Source organism: Sorex araneus, chromosome 3, assembly GCF_027595985.1.
Source record: "Sorex araneus isolate mSorAra2 chromosome 3, mSorAra2.pri, whole genome shotgun sequence".
Taxonomy (NCBI): Eukaryota; Metazoa; Chordata; class Mammalia; order Eulipotyphla; family Soricidae; genus Sorex; species Sorex araneus.
The window spans coordinates 140891228-140917734 of NC_073304.1; the positions used below are offsets into that span (position 1 = coordinate 140891228).

Sequence of the window (26507 nt, forward strand, 5' to 3'; positions counted from 1 at the left end):
TTCTTTAAATCGATGAACATTAGACAGAGTGGCATATTGAACTCTCATGAAACCTCAATGAGCTTGGTTACCATGTGGATATTTGATCATGCTGAATCCTTTTTAGAACGCAGCTTGCCCACATGGTTTTCCTTTGTCTAGTGTTCTGCCAATCCTATTCAGTATGACTCAAGTGAATAACTTGTAGACTATGGACAACAGGCAGATTGGGTGATAGTTCCTGATGCCGTGGATGTCTTCCTTCTTGTACAACAGAACGGTCCTGCTGATTTTCCATTGGGACAGAACCTTGCATTCAAACAGGTAGCATGTGAAGAGCAGAGCTAGTGTATTGACGAGTATTGGTGGCAGATTTTTCAGGTGTTCGGGTCTGACGTTGTCTGGACTGGGTGCTGAATGCTTCTTTACCGATGAATTGGCATGTCAGATTTTGGAAGGGAGAATGCTGGGAATAACATACCCATCCTGCAGAATTTGGTATGTGGGCAGGTATCAAAGAGATCCAAGTAGAGAAGGGCAATTTTCTCCATTGACCTTCTGGAAGATGTGATAGATCCATCAGGACATAGGAGGGCAGTCATCTTGGTCTTGTAGTTGGCGAAGGACAGGTGGGCATTGCGAATACTTTTCCTGATTTCTGCCACGTTAGCCAACACTGCTGCTCTTCTCTCTGAGGTCTTCCTTTATAGCTTCTCTACACAGCTTTGCGAGCTCGGACATTAGCTTGTTATTGCCCGAGGCTTGCGCCAAAACACATTGGTGGCTCAAGGGTTTCCAAAGACAGGTGTCTTTTTGTGGCTTTTTCACTGTCTCCTCCCACAGATATGGAGATGCTGAACCAGTTCATTCTCGTCAATGTTTTCAACAATGGCATCTTCCCATATTACCACAATAGAGGCAAAGAGCTTCAGTTGGTGGTCATTCTGGGAGTTCTTTTCTTAAACTTTGTAGCCCTTTCCCCTCGCTCTGTGAAATAAAATTTCTTATGAAGGAGACTGTGGTCTGATCCCATTTGGAATTTTGGGAAAACAGTGACATCGGTCTGGCAAAACCATTGATTGAATATGGTGTGGTTAATTTTCTTGTGGAGAACTGTCCACCGGGAGACTCCCAAGTTCACTGTTTAGATTTGGCCTTCTAGAACTGTGAGTTTCCATGGAAGGTCTTGGTCGACATGATGAACTCAGACAGTCTCTCACCCTGTTTGTTCCATTCTAGGCCATGGGTTCTGATGTGGAGTTCTTCGGGTGACTTTATTGGTCTTATCTTGGCATTAAAACCACCAACAATGACCTTGTAGGAGATGTGGTCTTCTTTACAGAACTTCTCCAGCTCCATGTATAACTTCTCAATTTCTTCTTTGTCATAGTTGGATGTTGAGGTGTAGATGGCGAAGGTAGAAACTGCTGGCAATGAGCCACATCTATTCAAACTGTAAGCATTCGATTTGGGTTGTTAGGTGTTTGAACGAATCAATGCTCATGGCCAAGTTTGTGGTGACAAGGAGACCGATACCACTGACACCTCTACCAAGGGTATTCCACCCACACGGCAGAGCCTGACAAGCTACCCGTGGTGTATGCGATAGGCCAAAATCAGTAACAATAATGGGCCTCATTCCCCTGACCCTGAAAGAGCCCCCAGTAGGGCAGCGTTGGGAAGGACGAGCAAGGAAAGACTGATAAAAATCTCAGGGCCGAACTAAGCTGCCAAAACGAAGAAGGACTAAAATGACTGTCTGTACCTTAAATGCATGTATGCTGGCACGCACCAGAAGTATCCATCGAGGACCTGATAGTGAAAGCACAAAAGATCAAATACAACATCATTGGACTGACTAAGACGAGAAAGCATTGATCATATCACACCGTTTTCAACATTGGAGAACTGTTCCTTGGAACATGTGACAGTAGAAGTCCAAAATTAAATAAATAAAATAATAAATAAATTACAAAACACCTACCTTACTATAGATTTCCTACTCTTTCCACATGAGTTACTAATTCAGATACTGAAGCAATTGAGTCAATCTTGACAATGCTAAGTTCTACAGAAAAGTTAAAACATCTCACATCTTCTCTGAATCCTTGGTGTGGAAGTCATTGTCCTTATTTTTTTCAGATGAACCTCAAAAGAAAGAGGGAAATAATAGTGTTTTTCCTTAGTGCTCACATAGAATTCATACATCTGCTTAGATTTCACATCAGACTCTGCATTCATATACTGCAGACACATTGCTGTGCCATTAGATTGACTTGAGTCCTCTTTGCCTAGTTTATGTACCTGTCCTACAGCCATATGTGTGTTTCTTTTCTGTAAATTTACCCTGTGACCCTCAAGGATCCAGGTTGGGCACTGGAGCTACATCAGCATGATGGACTAAGTGGGAAGAGCCTAGGGATTTGCATCTCAGAGTAACCAAGAAAACCCATTTGTTGTCTTTGTTTTTTTTTTCTTTTTGGGTCACACCTGGCAATGCACAGGGGTTACTCCTGGTTCTACACTCAGGAATTACTCCTAGTGGTGCTCAGGGGACCATATGAGATGCTGGGAATCGAACCCGGGTTGGCCCTGTACAAGGCAAACGCCCTACCACTGTGCTATCACTCCAGCCCCACCCATTTGTTGTCTTTTGCAAGAAAATGTATGTGGTGCAGGCTACACACCAGAGATGTCTCCAAGGTAAGGTTTATGGTAGACTGTCACCAATGTCATACTTTTCTTTGATCCCCCCCTTTTTTTCTTTGGTTTTGTTTTTGGGCCACACATAGAGGTGCTCAGGGCTTACTCCTGGCTCCTTAGTCAGGGACCATTCCTATACAGAGGCAGATTTGCATGATTGCTGACTCTGTGAACAGGGTGTGTTTTCATTCCTTCCAAACTTCAGTTTCTTTGTCTTTAGAAGTTCAACTCTGCATTTAGGTTGGTGTTGTTTTTGTTTTATAAGTTTTTTATTGAATCACCGTGATAATTACAAAATTGCTCATGACTGCGTTTCAGTCATACAATGTTCCAACACCCATCCCTCCACCTGTGTAATTTCCCAGCACCAGTGCAGTGTCCCCAGTTTCCCTCCCATCCCTTCAAACCACCCTCCACTCCAGCCTACCTCTGTGGCAGGCACCTTTCTCCTCTTTTCTTTTCTTTTCTTTTCTTTTCTTTTCTTTTCTTTTCTTTTCTTTTCTTTTCTTTTCTTTTCTTTTCTTTTCTTTTCTCTTCTCTTCTCTTCTCTTCTCTTCTCTTCTCTTCTCTCCTCTTCTCTTCTCTCCTCTCCTCTCCTCTCCTCCCCTCCCCTCCCCTCCCCTCCCCTCCCCTCCCCTCCCCTCCCCTCCCCTCCCCTCCCCTCCCCTCCTCTCCTCTCCTCTCCTCTCCTCCCCCTCTCTGTCTCTGTCTCTCATTTTAAGCATTATGGTTTGTGATACAGATGTTGAAAGTTTATCATGTATACCTCTTTACCTGCTTTCAACACTCAATTCTTGTTCAGAATGATCATTTTCAATTAGTATTGTCATAATGGATCCTCCTCTGTCTTAATTGTATCTCCATCTCCCACACCTTGACCATAGGTTGGTGTTTTATTGTTGTTGTGAAATGAGCTAGTGTAGATCAAGCAATAAGCTCAGGACCTGAGCCATAGGAATATCTCCTTCCCTTTTTCATTCATTCCATAAAAACTTCATAAACAGTGTCATGCGTTGTTGTAAGACTGAAGATGCAGAAGTGACTAAAATGGTCCCAAAATTCTATCTGAGCAGTTCCTCTAGATATTGTGTATATTTTTATCATCATAGACCCTAGTTCCAAGCTTCAGTGTTCGACTTTTGGAGTTCAGAAATGTGTTCATGCTCAATAACTGCAGGAATCTTATTGCTTGTAAAAACTGGAGAATTGGTGGAAAGATGGTGCCAGTTAACTTGGGTCTCCACATGAGAAATTTAGGTCATCACCTGGCTCTCTGGGAAACCTTGGATTGAGCATGAAGTTGTGAGGGAAACCCAGGTTCAGCAGATTTAGATTATGGACTTTGAAATAAACCAGTAGGATAGAATGACTTCAAAAAAAGTATTTTAACTGCTAAGTTCCTCACTTGTATGATTTTAGAAAAGTAACAATTTATCCAGAGCTGAAGCAATTTATCCCAGTTCTCATTTGGTTGGCTCAATACTTTACTATTATTGAACTTGGTAATTCATTTGGTATGTGTGGAGCACATACTAAGTTCAAGCCCTGTTCTAGATATTCAGGGTGTATCAAAGTATGAGTGAAACAAAGAAATAAAGGCCTCAAGAAGAAAACAGTAAAATAAACATAACAATTAAATTCTTTTTTATTCTCCTTGTCTTCTTAAATTGAGTTTATTTTGTAAAAATCTACTCTTATTTCTCCACATTAAGTATTTGATCCATATGTGATATAGAATGTTGAACTAAATCTAAAAATTTTACTTCATAGAAGAACCTCTTGAGAGTATATGTGCCTTATTCTTTTAATGGTTTGATTTTTTTTACTTTATTTTAAAAAATAAATAAAGTAAATTCTTTAGTATGTTAGAAGACAAACTGTACAATGGAATAAAGAGAAAGTGGATGTAAAAGGGAATACCCTGCCATAGTGGCAGTGTGGGGTGGGGGGAGACGGGACTGGGGAGAACGGGAGAGATGCTGGGTTTACTGGTGGTAGGGAATGGGCACTGGTGAAGGGATGGGTTCTTGAACTTTGTATGGGGAAAACGCGAGCACAAAAATGTATAAAACTGTAACTGTACCCTCACGTTGATTCACTAATTAAAAATAAATAATTAAAAAAAATAAAAAAATAAAACTAAAAGAGAAAGTGGATGAGGCTCAGTAGACAAAGGAGGGGAGTTAGAAGGGCGACACCTTGCATCTTCAGAGTAGGACTTCAAAGGCTGAGGTTCGAATTGAAGGAAGGGAAGAAAGGTAGAGCTGGAGTAAGAGAAAACAGGTGGTCAAGAACACAGGGGAAGGGGAAGAGCCTTTAGCTTTATTTAGGCAACAAACAAGAGCCCAGTTTTCTGGAGCAGAGTCAGCCAAGGAAAAAGAAAAAGGTGAGTGTCAACATCAGTTTCTATTACTCAGAAATCAAAAGGTTTTACATGAAAGTCCAGGCTTGAAGCTTCTGTCTTGGAAAATCAAAAGCTCCAGTCGCATGAAGCATATGCTCTCCGGGAACACTGGCCCAGAAAGAGCTGGAATGCTCCCCATCGAGCAGCTGCAATGAGAAACATAGGCCTCATCTCAGCGGCTTTTCTTGCTCCCGCTTCCACATGCCTTCCTGGGCCACAGAGACTGGGGTGCCAGGAAGTAGCTCTGACTACTCTCATATATTTATATGAGAGATGTTCAAGCTTGTCATCACTCACTCTCCGCCCCTTTGCTGTGGTCCTTTGTCAAAACCTTGATTATCTATGACTATTCTTGACCAAGTCAGACAAAGACTTCTGTTGGTTAAGACTAAACAGGAAATCCAGATGAAATGTAGGAAATTATCATCTCTCATTCCATAAAGTTCTTCCTTTGGGAAAAATATAAATTGGGCATCTCTTCTGCCTGACTTTGTCTGTTTAGATCCTGGAGCAGATGCTTTCCTCAGCCTCTATCAGATCCATCATGAGCCCCCATATCCATATTTTCAAGGTTATTGAAACTCTGTTCCCTCTTTCTACATCTTCAGGCCACAGAGAGGGAGCAGCTTCCCACAGTTAGGAGCTTTAGGTGTCATTTCATTCTCTGTAGATTCCTTTAGCCCTGACTATGCCACTGCAATGTACCTGTTGCCACATTCCCATTAAGGAATTCCAGCTGACAAAATAACCCTGGAGGTGAAACTAGGGAAGAGTACTTAGAGTATCTCATTTAGATTTTAAACACTATACCATTCCTTTTAGCATCTTCTTAAACATCCTTTCCTCTTGATTCACTATGGGTTCTTCCCGAAGCAGACCCTGCAGTAAGGATTAGCTTTTAAGTAATTGTTTGGGGGTGGATGTCTTCCAACCTGCTGAGAGGAATAGGAAGTAAGGCAGAGAGGACAAAACTATTTATAAAAAGTACTCAATCCAGCTTTCAACACTGTGGGTATATGACATTCCATTCAGCTATAGAAACCCAGGAATACTTGCTCTTTTATGGTACTTACCCTACTTACCCTATCAGGAGGCATGGGAGATAAGATATTGATTAAAGGATGCCTAGCATATTAATGCTCCCTTGTGGTAGCATTACTCCTTTTAGTAGCTTGGCAGAAGTTTAAATCAACAAATTGAGGTAGACACTGATATTTTAAGGAGGTGGAGCTATCCAAATGATTAAGACCTGGATAATATGAGGGGATCAGAAACCATCCATATCCATATGTACTCAGTTCCTCTTCCCTACAGTCCTGCAGTCTTCTTGTCCAGAGCCTTTGTGTACTATGACACTTGGTCTTTCTCTCACTCCCTCTCTCACTCTCTTTCCTGCAGTACCACCTTCATTGAAATTAAAGATAGCAACATGAGTACAGATGATGTAGTAAAAAGAAATTGTGTGTGTATTCTGGGAATATATCCCAGAGATTCAAAACAAATACAGTATAAATGACATCTGTACTTGTATGTTTATTGCAGCACTATTTACAATAGACAGAATCTGGAAAAAAAAAACAGTGCCCAAGAAAGATGACTGGTTAAAGAAACTTTGGTACATCTACACAGTGGAACACTATGCAGCTATTAGGAAAGATGAAATCATGAAATTTGCATGTAAGTGGATCAACATGGAGAGTATCATGCTAAATTAAATGAATCACAGAGAAAGGGACAGACATAGTGTGACAGAACTCATTTGTGGAATATCAAGTAACAGAATGTGAGACTAACACCCAAGGATAATAGAGATAAGGGCCAGGAGGATTGCATGTGGCTTGGAATCCAGCCTCACATGCTGGGGTGAAAGGCAGCTGGGATAAAGAAGGGAGTACTAAGTGAATGATGCTTGGAGGGCTGGCTCAGGATGAGAGATGCATGCTGAAAATAGACTATAGACCAAACATGATGGCCACTTAATACCTGTATTGAAAACCATAACACCCCAAAGGAGCGAAGAAAGTAAAAGGGAATATGCCTGCCATAGAGGTGTGTGGGGGGGGGAGGGGGGTTGGCAGGAAGGATACAGGGAACATTCTGAAACGTTATCACGAAAGTTTGTAAGTCTGTAACTGTATCTCACGGTGATTCATTAAAAAAGAAAGAAAAAACATTGTGTGTGAAAACGACTGATGGTAGCTGTCACATAAAACAACAGGGTTAGTGTCATGCTGTTGAGAAATATTTGCCTCAATATTTTGTCGGTGTCATGCTGTTGAGAAATATTTGCTCCTAAGAAATGCAAAAAAATGATGGTTTCCATCATTTATTTAGTTGGTGATGGCAACCTCAGGGTCCTGCTGTTTTGTGGGTATTGGTGTGTATCTTTATTCTTGTTGCCAATGGTTGTACAATGGCTGCCACCAAATCCAGAAGCTCTCACATATATCAACATTTCAGCTAGAGCTTGTTCAACTCCATTAAGTTACAGACTATGAAGACTTTCTATTATATTAGGTATTTTTTAGTTTAACAACTGTCACCAAAGTTCTCTGGTTTTAAGCAGCTATTTAGTCCCAATAGCTGCTTCTTGTGTGGTGTCTTCTCTGATCTCCTCCACTATCTTTACCCTGTGAATGAATCTTCTGTGCCCATGTTTTCTAGGGAAGCAAGCAGAGAAAATAAAGACTAGTGACAACTGAGGCAAAATAGGGAGTTCATTTTCTTACCTCCTAAGAAATGCCAAAAAACATGGTTTTCATCATTTATTCAGCTGATGATGGCAACCTCAGGATGCTGCTGTTCTTCGGGTGTTGGTGTCTGTGTCTTCATTCTTGTCTTGTGGTTGTATAATGGCTGCCACCAGTCAAGACAGCATATCCAGGTCAAGGCATGAAGAGAGGTTTGATATTAACTGGTTCTGTCCATTGTGCTCATTTGCTAAAACTGTCATAGGGCCATGGATAATTCCAGACATAGTAGAAAATCTGAGACTTAAAAAATCAACCTCTTAAAGGAGCAAACATGATAACCTTTCAGTTCCTGTATTGCCAACCATAATGTACAAAAAGAGAGCGAGAAAGAGAGAGAGAGAAAGAGAGAGAGGGAGAGAGAAAAGACAAAGAAGACATGTGCCTGCCATAGAGACCCACTTGGGGGGAGGCGGTGACAGGAGGGAAACTGAGGACACATGGTGGGAAATATACATTGGTGAAGGGACGATAAAACATTGTATCACTGAAATCCAATCACAAATAACTTTGTAACTATGTATTTCACGATGATTCAATAATTTTTTAAATAAATTAGTCTCTTGAAAGTCATTTCTTATAATCGTTAACTATGGCACTTTTTCCATTATGGGTATATCTATTACCATTGCCACAGTAATGCTGTTATAATAAATGATCACTAAACTTCAAAGACCTATAACAGTTCACAACTATTTAACAGTGTTCTTTAGAGATCATCTGAACTGGATTCCTCTTGGCCAGTTTCAGCTGAATTTGCATTAAATACTGTGTCCTATTTGAGGTTCTTTGCTCATTTTGTTTCCATTTGCTCCTCACAAAAGACTCACAAGTTTATTGCAGAGCCTGGTGCGAAAGATTTATGAGGGCTAAGAAAGGTGGAAGAGTTGCTCAGAGTCACACTGCTTGAGAAGATCAAGGTTTGGACTTGGTCAAGATTTTTTTTTTAACCTGTCCAGGCTACCTCCAAGGCAAGATTTTTTTTTAACCTGTCCAGGCTACCTTTTCCAGAAGATGCTGTGCCAGTCTGGGCTACCCAGGTATTCCCCTTGATGGCTACCAAGGGTGACACCAGCTAGATTCTGAGAATTAGGCTCCTTGGAATCCATTCACTTTGTACAAATGGGCACTTCATTCTGAGCATGTGTGTGCTGGGTCAGGGAGGCAGGAACATGGAGAGCTTATAGCTGCTATTCTTTAAGAAAAAAAGGGGAGGCTTCCCTGCACTGCATGGACCTGAGAAACTGTCCCCCAAGGCGGCTTCCTGCTGGCTTGGGCTTCTCTGCATCCTCTTCCACCTTGCCCCGGCAGCCAACCCAGGCCAGCACCGCCCCACTCCAGCGTCTTGAACAGGTGAGAACCGACCAGGAAACGCTTCCCTGCCCTGCATGGACCTGCAAGAAACTGCAACCCTACCAGGAAGATTCTGGGGGTGTGGCCTGCATTTCAACGGGCGTGGTCTCAAAGTGGGCGTGGCCTTCTGTCAGAGCGGCCCCAGATATTATCTCCACAGATATTATCTCTGACCTTAGCACAATAGGTATTGTCTATTTCTTTGAAAATCACTTTAATCATCTTAATCACCTATGCAAAATACCCACTAGCTTAGTCTAACTTTATACAACCTATCACTGAATGAGGGAAGCTTAGCACAAACAGAAACCCTCCTTCCCACAACAAGAGGGAACAGGAATAAAGAACCACAAAACTCAGACTCTACACTTCCATATCAAGATGAAGAAGCAGCGAAAATCCCCTCCACCAAGAGAAGGAAATGAAAAGATTCCAGAAACATCATCAGGGGCTACTCACATCTACGACCTCTCAGATAAACAATTCAGAGAGGAAATCTGGAAGAGAGTCGACCTATTACAAGCAACCATGGAACAGACATCCAATAAGCTACGGGAGGAGATGAATGAAGCACTGCAATGGTCTACCAAGAAAATGCAGGAAGAAATGAGAGCAGAAATTTCAAACCTACGACCGGAAGTCACACAAATAAAGGAATCAGTAGATGAACTAAAAATCTCATTAGATGGCCTCAACAGTAGAATGACTACAGCCGAAGACAGAATCAGCAACCTAGAAGATGAGCTACAGAAAGCTTATAGACAACAACAAATCATGGCCAAAGACCTCAAAATGGCTATAGAACGAATCAGAGCCCTGGGGGATGACTTCAAGAGGAACAACATTAGAATCACTGGAGTACCAGAACCACAGGGAAGTAACCCCAATAAAAAAAAAAGACAGTCAAAGACATCATTGCTAAGAAATTCCCAGAGCTGGAGAAGGCAGGCATCCAGATACAAGGAGTCCGAAGACTACCAGCAAAAAGAGACCGGAATAAAAAGACTCCAAGGCATATCATAGTCAGAATGACGGATGCTATGGATAGAGACACAATTCTGCAAGCAGCAAGGTCAAAGAAGGAAATCACATACAAAGGAGCACCCCTCAGATTTACAGCAGACTTGTCAGAGGAAACCCTCCGAGCCTGAAGACAATGGTGGGACATAGTGAAAAAACTCAATGAGATGAATGCCTCACCTAGAATACTTTATCCAGCTAAACTCTCACTTAAACTCGAAGGAAACATACACTACTTCTCGGACAAAAACCAAACTTGAAAGAAGGTCTAAAGGGGCTACTGTGAGACAAGTAGGATCCCCATAAGAACAACAAATCCCACAGAAAGATGACACAAAACCCCATCACAATAATCTCTCTCAATGTCAATGGCCTAAATGCACCTATCAAGAGACACAGAGTTGCAAAATGGATCCGGAAATTAAACCCAACATTCTGTTGCCAGCAAGAAACTCACCTGAACAAACAGAGTAAACATAGACTCAAAGTCAAAGGATGGAAAACAATCCTGCAAGCAAACAATCCCCTTAAAAAAGCTGGAGTGGCCATCCTAATATCCGACAACATAGATTTCAGATTAAAAAAGATTAAAAGGGATAGCGAAGGTCATTTTCTGTTTATCAAGGGATATGTACAACAGGAAGAAATCACACTCTTAAACATATATGCACCTAATGAGCGACCAGCTAAATATTTAAAACAACTCCTAACAGACTTCAAAGAGGACATAGCTAACAGCACAATAGTAGTCAGAGACTTCAATACAGCCTTGTCGCCTCTAGATTGATCGAAAAGAACAAAACTCAACAAGGAAACACTGACTCTGAAAGAAGAAATTGAAGAGAGAGGCCTAATAGACTTATACAGCGCCTTACACCCCAAAAAGAAAGAATACACATTCTTTTCCAGTGCACATGGAACATTTTCTAAAATAGACCATGTACTGGGCCCCAGAACATACCTCAATAGAATCGGAAAAATAGAAATTGTATCAACCATCTTTTCAGACCACGATGCGCTGAAGATAGAAGCTACCTACTCACCGACACGGAGAATCAAATCAAACACTTGGAAATTAAACAATTCAATGTTGAACAATGAGTGGGTCAGGAAGAAAATCAAGGAATTAATCAAAAAATACTTAGAAACAAATGAGAATGAAGACACGAGCTGCCAAAACCTATGGGAAGCAGCTAAAGCCGTGAAAGGGGAAAATTTATAGCTCTCCAAGCATTCCTCAGGAAGGAAGAAAGGGCCCACATAGACAGCTTGACTTCACGACTCAAGACCTTAGAAAAGGACCAGAAAAAGGAACCCAAACCAGATCGAAGGAAAGAAATAATAAAAATTAGAGCAGAAATTAATGACAAGGAAACCAAAAAGACAATCCGAAAGATCAATGAAACAAAGAGCTGGTTCTTTGAGAAAATAAATAAGATTGATAAACCGCTAGCAAGACTCACAAAGAAATAAAGAAAGAGAGAACCCTAATAAATCGATTCAGAAATGAAAAATGGGGACATCATAACAGAAACCAGTGAGATTCAAAGGATCATTAGAGACTACTTTGAAAGTCTATATGCCACAAAACAGGAGAACCTAAAAGAAATGGATGGATTCCTCGATTCCTACAATCTCCCAAGAATAAACAAAGAAGACTTGGAATACCTGAATAGACCCATCAATGTTAAGGAAATTGAAACTGTAATCAAAAACCTCCCCAAAAACAAAAGCCCAGGCCCAGATGGTTTCACTGGCGAATTCTTCCAAACATTTAAAGAAGACCTGTTGCCTGTTTTCCTCAAACTTTTCCAGGAAATTGAAAAAACAGGAACTCTCCCAAACAGTTTCTATGAAGCAAACATCTCCCTAATACCAAAAGCAAACAAAGACACCCTAAGAAAGAAAATTACAGACAAATATCCCTGATGAACACCGATGCGAAGATCCTCAACAAAATACTAGCAAATAGGATCCAACAACTCATCAAAAAGATCATACATTATGACCGAGTGGGATTCATCCCGGGGATGCAAGGATGGTTTAACATTCGGAAATCAATCAATAAAATCCACCATATCAACAAAAGTAATGATAAAAACCATATGATCATATCAATAGATGCAGAGAAAGCATTTGACAAGATCCAACATCCTTTCATGATGAAAACCCTCGCCAAAATGGGGTTTGGAGGAACTTTCCTCAAGATAGTCGAAGCCATCTATCACAAGCCTACAGCAAGCATTATCCTCAGTGGGGAAAAACTAAAGGCCTTTCCTCTCAGATCAGGCACGAGACAAGGATGCCCACTCTCACCACTCCTCTTCAATATAGTACTGGAAGTACTTGCGATAGCTATTAGACAAGAAAATGAGATTAAGGGCATCCAGATAGAAAAGGAAGAAATCAACTCTCATTATTTGCAGACGATATGATACTATATCTAGAGAAGCCTAAAGCCTCTACTAAGAAACTCTTAGAAACAATATATTTATACAGTAAAGTTGCAGGCTACAAAATCAATACCCAAAAATCCATGGCCTTCATATATGCAAACAATGAGGCAGAAGAAAGGGTCATGAAAAAAGCAATCCCATTCACAATAGTGCCCCAGAAAATCAAGTACCTCGGAATCAGCTTAACCAAGGAAGTAAAAGACCTCTACAAAGAAAACTACAAAATGCTACTCCATGAAATCAAAGAAGACATGAGGAAATGGAAACATATAACCTGCTCGTGGATAGGGAGAACCAATGTTGTCAAAATGGCAATACTCCCCAAAGCATTATATAGATTCAACGTGATCCCTATAAGGATACCCATGACATTCTTCAAAGAAATGGATCAAGCAATCTTAAAATTCATATGGAACAACAAACGTCCAAGGATAGCTAAAACAATTCTTGGGGAAAAGATGATGGGAGGCATCACCCGCCCAAACCTCAAACTTTACTACAAAGCAGTAACAATTAAAACAGCATGGTACTGGAACAGAGGCAGAGCCGTGGACCAATGGAACAGGGTGGAATATCCCTACACACAACCCCAAATGTATGATCATCTAATCTTCGATAAGGGAGCAAGAGATGTGAAGTAGAGCAAGGAAAGTCTCTTTAACAAATGGTGCTGGCACAACTGGACAACCACATGCAAAAAAATGGGCTTAGACCTTGACCTGACACCATGCATAAAAGTCAGATCAAAATGGATTAAAGACCTCAACATTAGACCACAAACCATAAGGTACATTGAAGACAAGGTCGGAAAAACCCTCCACGATATTGAAGATAAAGGTATCTTCAAAGGTGACACGGAACTAAGCAATCTAGTAAAAACAGAGATCAACAAATGGGACTACATTAAACTAAAAAGCTTCTGCACTGCAAAATATTCAGTGACCAGAATACAAAGACTATCCACAGAATGGGAAAGGATATTTACACAATACCCATCAGATAAGGGGTTGATATCAATGGTATATAAAGCACTGGTTGAATTCTACAAGAAGAAAACTTCCAACCCCATCAGAAAATGGGGCAAAGAAATGAACAGAAACTTTACCAAGGGAGAAATACAAATGGCCAAAAGGCACATGAAAAAGTGCTCTACATCACTAATCATCAGAGAGATGCAGATCAAAACAACCATGAGATACCACCTCACACCACAGAGACTAGCACACATCCAAAAGAACAAAAGCAACTGCTGTTGGAGAGGATGTGGGGAGAAAGGGACCCTTCTACACTGCTGGTGGGAATGCCGACTGGTTCGGCCCTTCTGGAAAACAATATGGACGATTCTCAAAAAGTTAGATATTGAGCTCCCATTTGACCCAGCAATACCACTGCTGGGAATATATCCCAGAGAGGCAAAAAAGTATAATCAAAACGACATCTGCACATGTATGTTCATAGCAGCACTGTTTATAATAGCCAGAATCTGGAAAAAACCCGAATGCCCTAGAATGGATGACTGGTTGAGGAAACTTTGGTACATCTATATAATGGAATACTATGCAGCTGTTAGAAAAAAGGAGGTCATGAATTTTGTATTTAAGTGGACCGGCATGAAAAGTTTCATGCTGAGTGAAATGAGTCAGAGAGAGACAGACATAGGAAGATTGCACACATCTATGATATGTAGAATAACAGAGTGGGAGACTAACACCCAAGAATTGTAGAAATAAGTACTAGGAGGTTGACTCCATGGCTTGGAGGCTGGCCTCACATTCTGGGGAAAGGGCAACTCAGAGAAGGGATCACCAACTTTAATGCAGTCGAAGGCTATGTGGGGGTAGGGAATTGCTGGCTGAATGAGGGTTAGAGACTGAACACAGTGGCCACTCAACACCTTTATTGCAAAACACAACAGCTAATTAGAGAGAGAGAACAGAAGGGAATGCCCTGCCACAGTGGCAGGGTGGGGTGGGGGGGAGATGGGATCGGGGAGGGTGGGAGGGATGCTGGGTTTACTGGTGGTGGAGAATGGGCACTGGTGAAGGGATGGGTTCCTGAACTTTGTATGAAGGAGCATAAGCACAAAAGTGTATAAATCTGTAACTGTACCCTCACGGTGATTCATTAATTAAAAATAAATAAATTTAAATTAAAAAAAAGAAAGAAAGAAAGGGGAAAGGGAAGGAAAAGAAAGGAAAATGGAAAACAGGATAGATAAACATACGGCCTGGAGCACGAGGGGAGTATGTGATCAATGCCCAATTCAGACTCAGGCACAGAGAACCCCAGGTCATGAGTTTTTAATTGAAACTTGAATTAACCACCCTTTTCTCCAGTCTCCCCTCACCTATCATTTTCTAAATGTACCCCACACTTACTCCTCAGCCCAAAAGGCAGGTCACAGACTCTGGGATATGGATATGTTCTTGTCCACTCTGACTCCCCCAGGGAAGTTGGCTTTCAAGCATGTTTGAGAGATTAATCTTATAGTTTATACTGTACCTTATAAGATTCAAGAAAAATAAAAGCTCTATAAAAAGTTGTGGAATAAAAGTTCTCCATCTGAAAAAAGTTTTGGGAAGATATAATGTTAAATATGTCAGAAGAAGGACAATTTTGTTTGTTTTGCTTTTTGGGTTTTTTTTTACTCAAGTTTCTTTATTTTCATATATAAATTTAAATAAAACTTTTAAAAATTGAATCACAATGAGATATAGTTACAGAGTTGTTCATGATTGATTTTCATTCATATATTCCAACACCCATCCCTCCACCTTGCATGTTCCCTACCACCAGTGTCCCCGTTTTCTTTCCACTTGCCACCCTGCCACCACCCCACTCCACCCCTGCAGCCTGCCTTTTTGACACACACACACTCTCTCTCCATCTTTTCCACTCTCTCTCTCTTTTATTTTCCTTTAGGCACTGTGGCTTGTAATACTGTTACTGAAACGTATCATACATATCACTTATCCTTTCAGCGCTCAGTTCTTGTCTAGAGTGATCATTTCCAACTATATTGTCATAGTGTTCCCTTCTCTCTACTTTTTTTTCTTTTGGTTTTGGGGTCACACTCAGTGATACTCAGAGGTTACTCCTGGCTTTTCACTCAGAAATTACTCCTGGTGGTGCTTAGCGGACCAGATAGGATGCTGGGGATCGAACCTGGGTCTGCCACATGCAAGGCAAACACCCTACCTGCTATACTACCGCTCCAGCCCCTCCCTTCTCTGTCCTAACTGCACACTCACTCCCACTTTGTGGCTAGCTTCCTACTATGGACCACTCCTGTCTTTGGGTATTATTTATTTACTGTTTTTCTAAAAATTAATTTTTCATATTCTGTAAGTGAGGTGAAATCATTCTGTGTTGAAAGACAAATTTTTATCTTAAAAATGCTTCCTCTAAATCCACTCACAATGGAAGATGTGTACCAAAAATAGAATAGAGACCAAACATGATGGCCACTTAATACTGGCATTAAAGACCACAAAATCCTAAAGGACAGATAGAGTAAAAGGGAATCCACCCGCCACAGAGGCGGGGTGTGGGAGGGACACATGGAGCATTTGGTGGTGGAGAATGGGCACTGGTGAAGGGATGGTACTTGATCATTGTACGACTGAAACATAACCATGACAATTTGTAAGTCTGTAACTGTATCTCATGGTGATTCATTAAACAATTTAAAAAAATTAAAAAATTAAAAATAAAAATAAAAAATAAAATAAAAATTAAACCATTTGCCCCATATGATTCTTACTTAAGTGACAGATATCTAGTAGTAACTTATCTACTCTGACAGAGTATATAATAAGTTGTTGAATGCACATAATAAACTTTGTTAGTGTTATTAATATTTTAAAAAATGCTTCCTCTATTTCATACATTCAAAGATTCTCATTACAGTAGTGCTCATAATCCATTCACTCATACAGGAAAATGCACTTAAAAGGAGGAATTTATTGAGAATAAAAGGTAACTATATTTTATTCATGTTCACATTGATTGTATTTATACATTTATTTGAATAATATATTTGCTTGCATGTCATCAAAATAAAACTTTTGTTTGTTTTGGGGCCGTATCCATCAGTGCTCATGGCTTATTTTCCCTTGGCTCTGCCTCATGAGTCACTCCTGGCAGTGTTCAGGAGACCATGTGTGGTGCAGAGGATTAAATCCAGGCCAGCTGTATGCAAAGCAAGAACCCTCCCTGCAGTACTGTCATTCAGCCCCTAAAACAAAACTTCCAAAACAAAATAAATAGAATTATCTGGAGCTGGAGTGATATCACAATGGGTAGGGTGCTTACCTTGCATGTGGCTGACCCAGGGTCAGTCCTCTAGATGACACATTGTCTGTCAAACCCCTCCAGGAGTTATCCCTGAGGAAAGAGCCAAGAGTAAGCCCTGAGCACTAACAAGTGTGGCCCTACAAAAAGAGAGAAATATCCATGGTTCTAATAGACAGACCCCAAGTGTGGGTGAATGGATCCTGAGATTATATGTGAGGGGGGGAGGGGATGGAGAATACATCTTCCTAGTATATAGAAACCGAAAATAGAAAACTGGGCATGTGGTGGACATTCAGAAATGAGCTGAATTCTGAATTCTGAATTCTTCACAGGGAAGACCACAGGTTCCATGGGAAGGTGTGGTGGGAGAGAATTCTGAGGTCAAATCTCGCTTATATTTGTTGACTCAGAGTCGTCAGATAAGTCATGATACTCAGAGTTGGCTGGGACATGAGGCCAGTAATTCCTGCCTTGCATAGGAATTAGAAGTATTTTTAGGGTACTCCTCTGAATTCTTTGTTCAGTAAATAGTGGCAAATCTTATTAACAGTAGTACTATCATCATCATTAATTAAATTATTGTAGCCTTCAGAAACAGTGGTTTTTCTTCTCTTTATGGGATCACTTCCAACAATGCTCAGAGCTTACTCTGGCTCTGGGCTCAAATGTCATTCCTGGTGGTACTCAGGTAGAATAAGGGTTAGCTGCATAGAAGGCCAGTGCATTAATCCCTGTATTATCTCCATAATGCCAGCCTTTGGAAATATAGAAATGCTAAAATACAACCCTCCCTAAGATATTTGGGGAATTTGTATAATATTATCAGTATTACATTTCCAGTACAGTTTCTGTATCTTCAGGTTTGATTTTGTGCATTTTATTATTTCTTTATTCTATCCAGTTTTGTGTGTTTTTATTTTTATTTTGAGGGGTTTTGTTTTTGTTTGGGAAGCACATATGGTGGTGCTCATAGGTAACCCCTGACTCTGCACTTGGGAACTATTCCTGGCAGTTCTCATGAGCCATGTGGGATGCTGGAGATCAAACCTAGGTCAACCACGTGCAAGGCAAGCGCCTTACTCACTGAACTATCTCTCCAACCCCAGTGTGTTAGTTTTTCATACTAGTAGTAGTCATAGTCATAGTGGTCATAGACATTTTTAGAGAAATTTTGGGATTATAGTAAATTTGAACAGAAGGCACAGAATTCTCTACCACTCCACATGCAGAGCCGTCCCTCACTCCCAATCAACACCTGGTTCTGTTTTGCCTGTTTTCTCAATGGGAATATGTTTTTTCAGTAGATAAAGTGGCAGATAGTTAGAATGGTTTTTGGGTTTTTTTTAAGCTCTGGCAGGTACATTTATTCTCAGATGCTTGGAGGTACCATGTAACCAGAAAGGACCTCTTTGTCTACGAGGCCTCTCTGAGGTCCCAGAGATGCTTGATGTCAACACCTCATGCTTTTTGCAGAACTCACAAGACTTTCATGGCCATCACCCTTGAAGCACACAAGCCTGACAGACCTTTTTATTTCTCATCTCAATCCAAGCATTGCTATTGCAATGTGTTAGAAGGAGCTTCTTGCCTCAAAAAAAAAAGATCAATATCTAATATTGGGGAGTGTTCCTGAAGAGCTGATTTATGATCATGTACTGTTTCAGTTAGCTGAGTATGCCTGCCCAATACAGACATCTTATTTAGATCTTGGTCAGCCTACAAACGTGCAGATCTGAATTCCAATTGCAGTGTTCAGATGTCCTTCAAAGATAATGATAATGCTTGTATAACATTGGATCAGCCAAGCCATACAGCAGGAATGGTTTGAGTCCACTACAACTTGGGAATATATATATCCTGGCTCATCCACAAAGCTATAAAATATAGCATTCATTTTTAATTGACATTATTCCCAAAATGAAATTCACAGACAAATAATTTGTACAGTTTATGAATAGGGCAATCAATAAAAGGTTATTTTGGGACCTTATCTCTGTGTCAAGCCTCAGAAGCTCCTCAGAGATTGTGAAAATTTAAGAGAATGATCTTATCTCTGAAATATTCTGCAACAACAAAGACATACAAGGAAATTCAGAGTGGGACCATAGAAAGTATGTATCACTGTATCACTGTCATCCCGTTGTTCATTGATTGACTCAAGTGGGTGCAGTAACATCTCCATTCGTCTCAGTCTGATATTTTAGCACCCTCTCCTTACTCGTTTTTCCCAATGATTGGAGGCTGTTTTCAGGGTCAGGGGAATGAGACTTGCTATTGTTACTGTATTTGGCATATCAAATACACCATGGGGAGCTTGCCAGGCTCTTCTGTGCAGGTGGGATACTCTCGGTAGCTTGCCAGGCTCCCCGAGAGGCGTGTATATATATAGAGAGATATATACATATATATAGATATAGATACAGATATATCTATATCTCTATATATATGTATGTATAGATATATACATAGATATCTATATCTATATATATATATTTCCCTTTCTGATGATGTGTTGCAGCCACGCGGTCCAGGAATATGTTTACTCATGCTTGAGGCTCCACACAAACGTGTGGAAAGCAGCCTGAAGTGTGGCGGCAGTGGGGTAGTAGAGGTCAGTGGAGGTCGGTTACCAGGGCTGGGTCCCTTGGGTTGGGGAGAGCTCTCACCTGCCCCCCCTCCGGGGCACTCCTGGTGCGGAGTCTGGTGGCATGGTTATCAGGACCTCATTTTATGCTCCCTTCTGGGAGAAGCAGCCATGAGTTCTGGAGGGTGACCAATGAGGAGATTATCTGACGCTGGCAGGAGGTAGATTATGGGTGTGACCCCTGGGTATTTGAATATATGAGTATTTTATAATTTATATTATAAAATATAAATTTTATAATTTATATTCGTATTTTCTATTTCTATAGAAAATAGAATATATAAATATAAAATATATATATAAACTATAAATATATCCACCAAAGAAGAAACTATTCTCATTTACAAACTCACATGCAAATATGCTTTTATAAGTATGAGTGCATTATCAAATACAGATAATTCAATAAAGAAGACTATACACACTTTTGTATCTATGTATTTAGCAACAGTAAAATAGTCCTTATTATTAAATATGGATTTACAGCTGGAATGGAGAAGGGATCACTAAGAAAATGATGGTTGGAAGAATTGGGCGGAATGGGAGTTGTGTACTGAAAGTAGATAAATGACCAAAAGTGATGACCTCTCAGTATAAGTGACGGCCTCTCAGTATCTGTGTTGCAAACATAATGTCCCAAAGTGGAGAGAGAATATGTGGGAAATTGTCTGCCATGGAGGCAGGGTGAGGGTGGGAAGGGTGAGGGTATACTGGGGAGATTGGTGGTGGGGAATGTGCACTGGTAGAGGGATGGGTGTTTGATAATTGTATAATTGTAATTCAAACATGAAAGCTTGAATCTCATGGTGATTCAGTAAAATAAATTTTTAATTGCTTAGTTTTTATGCTAAACTAGCTACAGAATTCCCATGCATCATTTGACACTTGTGTAGGCGTGTATGTGTGCATGTGTATGTCTGTATGTCCGCTTGTGTTTGTGTGTTATATACCTGTCTTATCTCTTGGTATTGCTTCTTACTCTGTAAGTGCATTCTCAGAAAGACTGATGTGACCACTCCAGATTTGGGTGGTAGCTATATCTCATAAGGAGAGAACCCTTCCTCCAGCTTCTCTATGAATTCACGCCCAGTTTTTATACACTTTTGGTCCACCCATCATTACAAGACCAAGAATTGAGTGTTCTGATGTCTAGACTAGATCATGTTCCTATATTCTGTGTTCAGAGAAGTGAGGAGTATGTGACTGAAGGCCCCTGCCATGAGGAATTTCTCAAAAGAAAAAGGCAAAGGGTTCAAAATGGAAGAGATGACACCGCTTAGGATGCTGAAACTTGAAGGACCACCTCTGTTAGAAGCTTTGGACTGAAATTTACAGGGAAACTGCCAATCATACCAGACAGTTTGCCAATATTTTATGTTATAAAATTCAGAGGCATGGTGAACTATAACACCACATGATTAGTGACTCAGAATTGTCATGTTGAGTCAGAGCCAACTTAGCATCAGACCCCTCATTATGACTGTCAGTGCCAAGCAGGACTTCTAGCTTTCTTATAAAGGGAAACATTCTTTTTTTTAATTAATTAATTTATTTTTAATTAGTGAATCACCGTGAGGGCACATTTACAGATTTATACACTTTTGTGCTTATGCTTCCCTCATACAAAGTTCGGGAACCCATCCCTTCACCAGTGCCCATTCTCCACCACCAGTAAACCCAGCATCCCTCCCACCCTCCCCGAACCCATCACCCCCCACCCCACCCTGCCACTGTGGCAGGGCATTCCCTTCTGTTCTCTCTCTCTAATTAGCTGTTGTGGTTTGCAATAAAGGTGTTGAGTGGCCACTGTGCTCAGTCTCTAGCCCTCATTCAGCCCGCAACTCCCTTCCCCCACATGGCCTTCGACTACATTATAGTTGGTGATCCCTTCTCTGAGTTGCCCTTTCCCCAGAATGTGAGGCCAGCCTCCAAGCCATGGAGTCAACCTCCTAGTACTTATTTCTACAATTCTTGGGTGTTAGTCTCCCACTCTGTTATTCTATATACCCTAGATGAGTGCAATCTTTCTATGTCTGTCTCTCTTTCTGACTCATTTCACTCAGCATGAAACTTTTCATGCCAATCTACTTAAATACAAAATTCATGACCTCCTTTTTTCGACAGCTGCATAGTATTCCATTGTATAGATGTACCAAAGTTTCCTCAACCAGTCATCCGTTCTAGGGCATTCGGGATTTTTCCAGATTCTGGCTATTGTAAATAGTGCTGCGATGAACATACATGTGCAGATGTTGTTTCGATTATACTTTTTTGCCTCTCTGGGATATATTCCCAGCAGTGGTATTGCTGGGTCAAATGGGAGCTCAACCTCTAATTTTTTGAGAGTCGTCCATATTGTTTTCCAGAAGGGCTGAACCAGTCGGCATTCCCACCAGCAGTGTAGAAGGGTCCCTTTCTCCCCACATCCTCTCCAACAGCGGTTGCTTTTGTTCTTTTCGATGTGTGCTAGTCTCTGTGGTGTGAGGTGGTATCTCGTGGTTGTTTTGATTTGCATCTCTCTGATGATTAGTGATGTAGAGCACTTTTTCATGTGCCTTTTGGCCATTCGTATTTCTTCCTTGGTAAAGTTTCTGTTCATTTCTTTGCCCCATTTTTTGATGGGGTTGGATGTTTTCTTCTTGTAGAGATCAACCAGTGCTTTATATACCATTGATATCAACCCCTTATCTGATGGGTATTGTGTAAATATCCTTTAAAGGGAAACATTCTTTTGGCATGAACTATAAATCCTTTCTTGCCATTGGATTGGGTCAGACTAGACCATGCCCTCATCCTTAAGACAATCTCCAGCACTGGGAAATGCTACATATTAATTGACCAAGTATCTGCTTCTATAAGTAAAAGGTTTCCCATAGAGTATGGTGGATATTTTGATAAAAATATGGTCTGATGAGGATAGGTAGACAGCACTGTGGTAAAGAACTTTATTTGGATGTGGCTGACCCAGGTTTAATCCCTGGTGCCACAGGGATTTTATATATTAAAATAAAAGTGATGTCCCAAGAACTTCCTGGAGTGGTCATTGAGCAGAGAGCACACATTAAGCCTCGATCACAACCAGCTGTGGCCCAACAACCCTCCCCCAAATGGATTCCAATAGAAAGGAGTGTATAACAAATGCTGAGAAGTTAACCAGCAATGGAATCTGAACAATATTCCATTAATGTCAAAATATGTAGTTGCATAAGGTAGAGGAGTGATTTGTGACCAAAAATATAAAATTATAAGAGATTCCCTTGTCACTCAAGACCAGAAACTGAGGTTGCATAGGCACAGGAGAGTGACTAGTTAGAGGGATATGTTGCTTTCTTTATTCTGTGTGTATTTATTGAGCACATATTATGCACTATATCCTATGCTGAGCTGGGACTGAGATAGATGAGGTTCACATTCTTTGGTCTTCCAGACAGGGAGATAAACCACAGATACACTGTATCACTATTGTCCCATTGCTCATCAATTTGCTCGAGTGGGTACCAATAATGTCTCATTTGACCCTGTAGCATTCAGGGTCAGGGGAATGAGGCCCATTATTGTTACTGTTTTTGGCATATTGAATATGCCACGGGTAGCTTGCCAGGCTCTGCCGTGCGAGATCCTGCATCGCTCTCTTCCAGGAGCTTTGTTTTATAGTCTCTGGATCTTGACCATTAATGAGATTACCATAGAATAATTAACACTTATTTCAAAAGCAGTAAAGCCGTATAATGTGATAGACAGAAGTGGGAGGAAGGGGAAGGGTCCAAGACTCTTGCTTATGTTGACATTTAATCAGGTACCTAAAGGACATAATAAAGTTATCAAAGGTTCTGAGTAGAGGGAACAGCAGATACAAAGCAAACCCCTGAGGTAGGCAGACAATAGTGAGGTAAGCATAGGTAATGAAGTCAGAGAGGAATGATGAAGTGATGCAGGACCTCACAGGCATAGCAAAGACTTTATACTTACTCTTATTAAAGTGTTCAGTTCATGATGGCATAGGGTGATGTTGAAGCAGAAGCTAACCCTCCTAGTCCTTCCCAGACCCTAACTTCTTTTTCCTTGCCTCTCTTCCAGGCTATGTACATGTTCTACGCACTGGCCATTGTGTGTGATGACTTCTTCGTCCCCTCCTTGGAAAAAATCTGTGAGGTATGTTCTTTGAACTGTTGGATTGTTGGAGTTGGGCTCTGGTCTTGCTTCAGCCCCATCTGAGGAGTTCTGGGAGTGGGAGCCTCCAGGAAACCTGAGGCAGAATACCAGGCTTGATCATGCTTCAGTATGGTGGCTATATCAGGAAAGAAAATGGCACCAACCTATTTGGAATTTTTAGACAGGAACATTAACCCACGTAGCTCAGTTCTACACCATTCAGTTTGACAAAACTCATAGTGATCTTCCTTTCTCACTCTCACTTCCACCATATTACTTTCCTTCATTTCCTCCTGTAACCAAAACTCTCCTTTAATGGTTCAGGGGGTCATCCTTACAGCATGAGAAATCCCCACTCAAACATTCTGGTCATGCTTCCTGCCAAAATATGATAGAAACACTCTAAGCAGGGGCCCAAAAGGCTATAGAAGAATTGGTCACAGAGACCACGAAAGAGACTCTTAGAAATCATCTCTGTGAACACCAGGCCAAATATCAAGTTCAGTTCCTTTCATCACAAAATATTCAGCACATCTATAATTCTTTCATTCTCTTGATTCTTTTATGTCTTTATCTATTTTTGAAACATACTTTCCTTTCTCTGGAAACTTTCCATTTTATTTTACTTGTAATAAAGAACCTTTCCCAGACATGCCCTCCATCTAGAACTCAGGTTTCTTTTTGTGGCTTTCAAACTTTGACATCCCTCTCTCCCATTTCCCCCTAGGAGTTGGATTCATTAGGTCTTGGGGGGGCATTGCATTTTCAATTGGTGTCAGTGATGTGGAGCTTGGGATCCCAAAACCCCCTTTGAGGAAAAAAGTAAACAACAATTAATGGTTGGAGCAGTTGTTTCTATTTCCTGGAAGCATGTTTGATTTTTGTTGTTAAAAATAAAAGAATGACTCTATATAGAATCCAAGAGTGTCCCAGTGGTGAGAAGGTGTTCTGTGTGGTGGTAGCAAGGGAGGAAAGTGAATGAGTTATAGGTGAGCTGAACAAATGCTGCATCTGAATGTTTGGATGTAGAAGTTCTTTGTCCAGAGAGATTTGCTCTGAGAACAGGGTGGTCTTATGTAGTAGAAGTCAGAAGCTCTTGGAATTGTCTTGCTCTTAGACATACCCCACATGATTTTTCTTCCTGCAGAGTAAACTACTGCCTCTTTACCATGAAAACCTCTTGTGAATAGCAAAATTAATACCCTGTTCTAGAAATGTGCATAGTGTTCCCACAGTGTTTCCTCTCCGGCAGTTAAAGAAAACCTTGAGACCTGTGAACTCACACTCTAGGCTGAAGCAACTGGAGAGCAAAAAATCTTATGAATAGATGTTGGACGAGGGGCTGGAGAGATAGTACAGTAGGTAGGCATTTGCCCTGCATGTGACCACAGGATTTGATCCCCAGCAAACATATGGTTCCTAAGGACCACCAAGATTAAATTCTGAGCGCAAAACCAGAAGTAAACCCTGAATATCACAGGGTGTGGCCCAAAGCCAAAATTAATTTTTAAAAAGATACCGGATGAGGTTTGCTTGTGTTTTTTGTTTGTTTGTTTGTTTGTTTGAAATAGGGCACCACACCTGTCAGTGCTGGCAGGCCAGGGTCATTCTGGTCAACATTGAGCCCAACAGTGATGGCCTGGCATAGTGGTTTGGAAGGGCAGTTTCCGGGGTCCACCAGAGCTGTAGTCAGGGGAAGAAAGCTTGCAGACCTAGGGATTGAGCTCAGGAAACTATCTCCCAAACCCCAGGTGAACTTGTTAACAGGACAAAGAAGCTAAAAGGGGAGAAGTGAAGAAAAAATATGTTTACTGAGAGGACTTAAACATTTCACTGAGTTATTGAATCCCTAATGTAACAGGAATGGACCTGTTGGTGTGAAGTATGGTGTGAATTGCCCAGGCATCTGTTTTGTTGCCCCAGAGATCTCTACTAGATACATAACTGGTACTATCACTTTTTTTTATAGACCTAGACATTGGGTCTTGAAGAAGTTGAGTGCTTTGCCCCAGGTCACACAGATAGTTAGGGGTGAAATCATGATTTGAACCCCACTCAACTTGAGTCCCAAGACTTCAGAGACTTCAGGCAGTCTCTTCTCCATACTTAGAAACTTGGGTGGACCAAGCTGATTCCCTTAGACCTGTTTTCTCCTCTGAGACCCACAGCAATGGTGAAGGGGTAAGCACAGAAGAGGGGGCACTGTTCACCTAAGTTTTCCTTGCTGCCACCATGGGGGCCAGTTCTTGGGTGCAAAATGATTGGATCAAGAAAAGGTGCTAGTACTCCTGTGAAGATGACGTGGCTCCCGGCACTTCAACAACTTTAGCTGAGAAGGAAACGTGTCTTCAATGGTTGGGTGATAAGGACAGGTTTAATATAGATTTAGAGACCTGATATATTTTTATTTCTTAAGAGATGTGTAATCCATTGGCCCTAAAGTTGACTTTATCAGCAGACTGGTGAATCCTGGGAACATACACAGTGGGTGAGGGGACTCCTCCACCCAGAACTCTGACTCCACCTCTGGATCCCCAACTCATTTTTCAGTGGTTTGATATTGTGTATCCCATGGTTTCTGGTGTACTAATGCCAGGATAAACAGAAAAACCCAAAGGCTACTGTTGTCAGCTATTGTGAATGATGAATTGGAAGAGAAATGAACTGTAGTTCACACCAGGAAATACTCACTTCATTTAAAATACCTTATTGTTGGAATTTTTTTAATGTGGGAAAGGAGAAAGCAAATA

At 41.0% G+C, this 26507-nt stretch overlaps 1 protein-coding gene across 1 annotated transcript in view; it reads left to right on the forward strand.

Annotated features, from left to right (window-relative positions):
* The window catches only part of SLC24A3 (solute carrier family 24 member 3), a 653927-nt gene that overhangs the window by 435452 nt on the left and 191968 nt on the right, over positions 1–26507 (forward strand). Inside the window, exon 4 of the mRNA XM_004614409.2 lies at positions 23683–23757. Coding sequence (XP_004614466.2) covers positions 23683–23757 — 75 coding nt within the window. The remainder of the gene's footprint in view (positions 1–23682; positions 23758–26507) is intronic.